This window comes from Ipomoea triloba, chromosome 14 (assembly GCF_003576645.1).
Source record: "Ipomoea triloba cultivar NCNSP0323 chromosome 14, ASM357664v1".
Taxonomy (NCBI): Eukaryota; Viridiplantae; Streptophyta; class Magnoliopsida; order Solanales; family Convolvulaceae; genus Ipomoea; species Ipomoea triloba.
The window spans coordinates 342018-348383 of NC_044929.1; the positions used below are offsets into that span (position 1 = coordinate 342018).

Here is a 6366-nt window from a genome sequence, read left to right on the forward strand (position 1 = left end):
AGAAATTGTGGCCTGGGAAGGGGAATTATGAGTACCGTCAAGTTGGGCAAGAAATTATGCAAATCATTCAATTATAGGTTAGCATCTGACAACAACATTGATAGATTAGCAATGAAGTTTTAAAGAAAATTAATCTTTTGTATGGCACAGTCACTTTTTAAAAACTAAAAATCATGTGTAATAATTCAATTTTATACCATTATATTGCAAATATAAAATAAAGATGGAACATAATATTTGTTTAAAAATAATTTATCACAATAAAAAAATTATTCATTTAAAGTACATTCTCCATACATACATAGAATTGAAATCATCCACAAAGATTAATTTAAATATCAAAACTACTACACTTAATTGTAATTTTGAAATTTTATATGGAAGGAGAAAATTCTTCCTTTTGTGTGATTAAAAACAATGTTAATAAAGCAGGATTTAACATGGGAGGGGGAAGAAAGCATACCAAAAGAACCGTCAAACATATGCTGCTATATATATCTCTCACATATGCTGCTTCCATACACAAAACTCAAAGCAACTAAAAAAAAAAAATCTTTGAGACACCATGAAATATACCAATTGCAAGCATAACATTATGCTAGTGCTTATTTTTCTTTTGCTCATTTGCAAATTTGAGTATTGTTACTCAAATGATGCTGCTAGTTGCATTGAAGGGGAACGAATTGCTCTTCTCCAATTCAAGGAAAGCTTAATTGATATATCAAATCGTCTCTCTTCATGGAGTGGTCTTAATTGTTGTGAATGGGAAGGAATTTCTTGTAGTTCAACAACTGGCCATGTCTTAAAGCTTGATTTGCATAATCCAACTACACCTCCTGATTCTATTTACGATACTCTGCCATCAAACTATACCAACAACTGCTTGGGAGGTGAGATCAATCATTCTCTTATCAACTTAACACATTTTAATTACCTTGATCTAAGCTTCAACAATTTTTCTAAGATCCGAATTCCTGAATTTTTTGGATCTTTCAAAAACTTGAAGTATCTTAACCTCTCAAGCTCCGGTTTTGTGGGAAATATTCCCACTCATCTTGGAAATCTTTCAAGTTTAGAGTACCTAGACCTTGGAAAGGTTTTGGTTGATGTTCCATCTTACAATGATTTGGCGACAGATAACTTGGATTGGTTGGCTAGCCTTTCTTCCCTAAAAAGTCTTGACATCTCTTCGGTTTCAATTCTGCATAGTGAAGATTGGTTACACACAATCAACAAGCTTGTGTCTTTATCTTCTTTAAACTTGGTTGGTTGTAACCTATATACAACTAGTCCTCTTTCACATGTTAACTCCACCTCTCTCATCTCCCTTGATCTCAGTGACAATACTTTAGATTTTGCAATCCTTCCATGGTTGTCTAATCTCACAAGACTTGAGCATTTGAATCTACATGACAACTCTGTTAATTCTACCATGCTAGAAATCTTTGAGCCCTTAGCCTCTCTAAAGGTCCTTGATTTAAGTGAGAATAGATTTACAAGTTCAGTTCCCAATTCTCTTGAAAACTTGACTTCTTTAACCTCTCTTGATTTAAGTTATAATAGGTTTGAAGGTTCAATTCTCAATTATCTTGGAAACTTGACTTCTTTAACTTCCCTTGATTTAAGCGATAATAAGTTTGCAGGTTCAATTCCCAATTCTCTTGGAAACTTGACTTCTTTAACCTATCTTGATTTAAGTTATAATAAGTTTGCAGGTTCAATTCCCAATTCTCTTGGAAACTTGACTTCTTTAACTTCTCTTGATTTAAGATATAATAGGTTTGAAGGTTCAATTCTCAATTCTCTTGTAAACTTGACTTGTTTAACCTTTCTTAGTTTAAGTAATAATAACTTTACAGGTTCAATTCCAAATTCTCTTGGAAACTTGGCTTCTCTAACCTCTCTTAGTTTAAGTGATAATAGCTTTACAGGTTCAATTCCAAATACCATTGGTAGCCTTTGTAAATTGCAAGTGCTTGATTTCTCCAGGAATAAATTCACGGGCTTCATTACAATTCTTTCTGATTGCCTCTTAGATAGTTTGAAAGAATTGTACTTAGATTCTAACAATTTCAGTGGTCAACTTCCAAATCAGTTGTACAAGTATAAGAATCTGCAATTCCTTTCTCTGTCTTCAAACTCCTTCTCCGGTCCAATAATTGAGTCACTTGGAAATTTGTCAATGTTGCAGACCCTGGATATTAGTAACAATAAGTTTAATGGTAGTGTTCCCTCTAGTCTTGGCCAACTTTCAAATCTTGAAGAGTTACGTTTATTTAGTAATTCATTCGTAGGTGTCCTCTCTGAATTCCACTTTTCAAACCTCAGTAATCTTCAATCTTTGTACATATCTAGTAATTTGTTTGTTTGGAATGTAAGCTCCACCTGGGTTCCTCCTTTCCAACTCTCTAACATAGCAATGGAATCCATCAAAATTGGTCCTCACTTTCCTCATTGGCTTCGTACCCAAACAAATGTTCAATCCCTGTTTATGTCTAATGCCAGCATCTCAAGTGCCGTCCCTCATTGGTTCGAGAAATTTTTCTGGAATAGCTTTGCATTAGATCTCTCCAAAAATCAGATAAGTGGAAAGCTTCCCTTTAAACCACATGTTGAAGGTGACACGCATATGTGGTACCTTTCTCTTTCAAACAATCATTTGAGTGGTGGTATCCCCAAGTGGCTATGTAGTTTAAAAGATTTGCAGATTCTTGCTCTATCTACAAATCAGTTATATGGAGAAATACCTCCATGCTTAGGAAAACTACAAAGCTTGAAAGTTCTTGACTTGGGGAATAACAATCTAAGTGGCCACATTCCAAATTCATTGGGATCTCTACAATTGCTATCTTCTATGCACTTGCAGAATAATGAACTTGAAGGGAAACTCCCGGGAAGCATGCAGAATTTAACAAGCCTGATAATCTTGGATTTGAGTGAAAATAAATTTATGGATGTTATCCCTTCATGGATTGGGGGAAAATTATTGAGTTTGAAATATCTTGTCTTTTATAGAAATAAGTTCTATGGGGATATTCCATTGCAACTATGTCAACTGCATGATCTCCAATTGTTAAATTTGGCAAATAACAACATATCAGGATACATCCCACCGTGTTTTGGAAACTTTACTGCAATGGTTTTTGATGGCAACCAGACACATATTCAGTACAACAAATTTTCTATTATAACATATGAAGATAAAATTGATGAAGTCATAAAAGATTAACATTGCAGTACACTAAAAACCTTCGATTCCTAAGATCTATAGATCTTTCAGGGAATCATATTGCTGGAAATATCCCAGTTGAGATGATGAGTTTGCATGCATTGCAGAACTTGAATGTTTCTAGAAATAATCTGAGTGGAGCAATCCCGAAGACAATTGGCAATTTGAGCAAAATTGAATCACTTGATTTATCTAGAAATGAACTCTCTGGTCCCATTCCACCAAGCTTGTCATCTTTGAATTTTTTGAGCCACTTGAACTTATCATTCAACCATTTATATGGGAGAATACCAACAGGAAGTCAACTTCAAACCCTCAATGATCCATCCATTTACATGGGCAACGAAGGACTTTGTGGTGACCCTCTTTCAAAGGGTTGCCCCAATGATGTACCATCTTTTGTTAATCAATCTACAAAAACCAGTAGTGATGATGATCATGAATTTTTCATGTGGTTCTATGCTGGTATGTGGCCTGGTTTCTTAGCTGGATTCATTGGAGTATTAAGCATTCTACTTTTCGCAAGATCTTGGAGATATGCGTACTTCAAATTTTTAGAGATGGCTTACAACAAAATACTCGATTATTTTTATTAAAGGTTAGTTTTCAATATGCTCTAAACAAATTAAATAGCTTTTTTATTCAATATATATTTGTGGGTGTGCAACTGTGCATACATGGACATCTTATTCGCACGCGCGCACACCCATATATTATTTTTTATATTTGATTTAAAGGGATGTATTCACTGTTTTATTTATTTATTTATTTATTTTATTATTTTTTATGTTACCATGTATGCCTATTTTTTACAAGGTAGCTAAAAAATGAAATGACTATTCACATTTTCCAGGTCAATGCTATTGTCAGTGAGCAATTGTATGTTGAAGGTATTTGCCATTGGTCTTTAATGTGGATTACTCTTGACATGTTGGAAGGGAGTTTCTTCCTCTACCCTGAAAGGCAAAAGAGAAGCTGCTATGTATTCTTGGTTGTTGATTTTGATGTAATTTGCAATTGATGTTCATCTTATTTATTATCAGTTTTTCAATGTCATGTTTGTTCCATTTGGCCAGTCCCCTACCACTTAGTGTGCTAACCGTTGAGACGGAGGTTAGTCTTCTAGCTGTCGGCCGGAGGGATACCTTGGGAACAACCCAAAAAAATGTCATGTTTGTTGTATTTATCATACTTAAAATTTTTAAACAAATTCCTATTCAAATGTGTGTTTAATATCATATTACGTTTCTATTGTTACATTTTTTTTTTCAGTTCTTTAGTTTTTTGGTAATGATTGGAATTTATTAGTAATCCAACTTAAAAATAACAATAGAAGTTAGTGAGATTTTCTTATATATAAAAATGATCTATGTCAATTTTTTCTCTCCTCTGAACCAAAAGTGACAAGATCCCTCCATAGAACACCTATATTGTTCCTCCATAAACAACCACTATTATTTGCATTCAAACCTTATTAAAGAGGGCGAGGGGGGTTGGTAGAAATTTGAGGGAGAATTGAAAAATGACCATAAGAACATCTTAACACAAACCTTGTTCAGCAATCCATTTTTTTTCTTAATACTACTGACTCTATTACAATGCAGTATACTTTCTCAACCTATTGAAGCACACAAAGAGTCAATATCGCCTCCACGGAGGCTCGAACCCATCTCCTTCTATATGGGAGTGGTGCCACAAAATGTTAGAATGCATATATTAAATATATATATGCTTCAATGCTTGTAATTCTCTATAAATCATGGTTTTGGAATTTTTGGAAATTGGGTGTTTGAAATTTGTAGTTTTGTCAATCATACTCACTTTTTATTGTGACACTAAATATATATGGGTGTTATTCTCTTAATACCTTCCGTCGATTAAACTTGTCAATGTGCATGCCATGATATTAAACTATTAATTGGAGGCCTCAATTTTGTTATCACTTGAATTTGTGAAGCCCAACTAACTAGTCACTATAATTGTGAATCTTCCTTTAATAATGTCATATCAGCAGCAGGTTTCTCAATTGTTTATAATGGGAACCAGAGGTTGAGAGAGATTTATAAAGGTTGTTGAAGCAAAAGACAAATTCAAGGTACATAGTTGCAAAGCACATACAAGAAAATTAATGGCGATTTGAAGTGAACATTCTTTAATTTTATCATAGATATCATGGAGTAAGCACAAAATTAAAGGAAATGTGGAGTCAAGTGTTCTTATCTTTTCCAGTTGAGGACTTAAACCATGGTATCCAAGCCGAAGTTGTCTTCTGGTAGAGTTTATAAGCTTCAACTCTGTAAGCTTGTTTAAGCATTTTCTTCTCTACAAGCACGGTGACATAGGCCAAGCACAAGCTGTTTATGAGCGGACCAACAAAACTCCAAGCATGACCCAAACGCCAGGCGAATATGGCCAGTCCCCACCACCATAATTGCTCACCAAAGTAGTTTGGATGGCGTGAGTACCGCCAAAGACCTGTATCCAGATTTGGCACCATAGGTTGGCTGAGCTCTTTCAACTTTTTATTTCTGCTAACGAAAGTGTGAAGTTGTGTATCTGCATAATACGCAATTATAATGCCAGATAAACAGATTCCTATGGCAACAAAGTCCCATACATTCAATGGCATATTCTCTGAGTGGACAACATACAGGGGCATGCATATTCCCATTAAAAAGACCTGCAAAGTCAAAATTATGCAAACACTACAACTTCAGCAGTTGGAAATATAGAAGTCGATGATAAGCAAAGCCTAGCAGCCATCTGGAAGTGTAAACTCCTTCAAATTTTTGTCAAGTTACTAGTTGCAAGAAGGATTTAACTAGTATCATCTTGTGATGCAAAAAAACATCATATCCATGAAGAATATAATAAAGAAATAGTAAAATGCATATATGATGCATGAAAACTTATGCCAAATCATCAATTACATCAACAGTTGGGGTAGTTGTGCAACGTGTTAATCCTAATACCTATCAGTGATAAAGATCTTCCCCCCCCCCCCCCCCCCCCCCCCCCCCCCCCCCCCCCCCCCCCCCCCCCCCCCCCCCCCCCCCCCCCCCCCCCCCCCCCCCCCCCCCCCCCCCCCCCCCCCCCCCCCCCCCCCCCCCCCCCCCCCCCCCCCCCCCCCCCCCCCC

General features: G+C 35.9%; 3 protein-coding genes across 3 annotated transcripts in view; 2 read left to right on the top strand and 1 right to left on the bottom strand.

Annotated features, from left to right (window-relative positions):
• Positions 1-549: 549 nt before the first annotated feature.
• LOC116003582 (receptor-like protein EIX2) lies at positions 550-4467 on the top strand. Its single transcript, XM_031243478.1, has 2 exons — positions 550-3827; positions 4083-4467. Exon 1 carries the CDS (start codon positions 566-568, stop codon positions 3227-3229), a length of 2664 nt encoding a protein of 887 aa, XP_031099338.1. The 5' UTR covers positions 550-565; the 3' UTR covers positions 3230-3827; positions 4083-4467.
• LOC116004705 (receptor-like protein EIX2) lies at positions 3313-4250 on the top strand. Its single transcript, XM_031244864.1, has 2 exons — positions 3313-3694; positions 4120-4250. The coding sequence occupies exons 1-2, from the start codon at positions 3313-3315 to the stop codon at positions 4248-4250; spliced, it is 513 nt and encodes a 170-aa protein (XP_031100724.1).
• Positions 4468-5278: 811 nt separating the features above from the next.
• The window catches only part of LOC116004176 (uncharacterized protein C594.04c), a 2800-nt gene continuing 1712 nt past the window's right edge, over positions 5279-6366 (bottom strand). The window contains exon 3 of the mRNA XM_031244114.1: positions 5279-5909. Coding sequence (XP_031099974.1) covers positions 5436-5909 — 474 coding nt within the window. The 3' untranslated portion in view covers positions 5279-5435. The remainder of the gene's footprint in view (positions 5910-6366) is intronic.

What these genes read in the sequence shown, in the direction of transcription:
- LOC116003582 (XM_031243478.1), top strand. Translation starts at nt 566, where the DNA reads ATGAAATATACCAATTGCAAGCATAACATTATGCTAGTGCTTATTTTT.
- LOC116004705 (XM_031244864.1), top strand. Translation starts at nt 3,313, where the DNA reads ATGATGAGTTTGCATGCATTGCAGAACTTGAATGTTTCTAGAAATAAT. An exon ending in TTTCATGTGGTTCTATGCTG is followed by an intron (nt 3,695 to 4,119) that starts GTATGTGGCCTG and finishes TGTATGTTGAAG; the next exon opens with GTATTTGCCATTGGTCTTTA.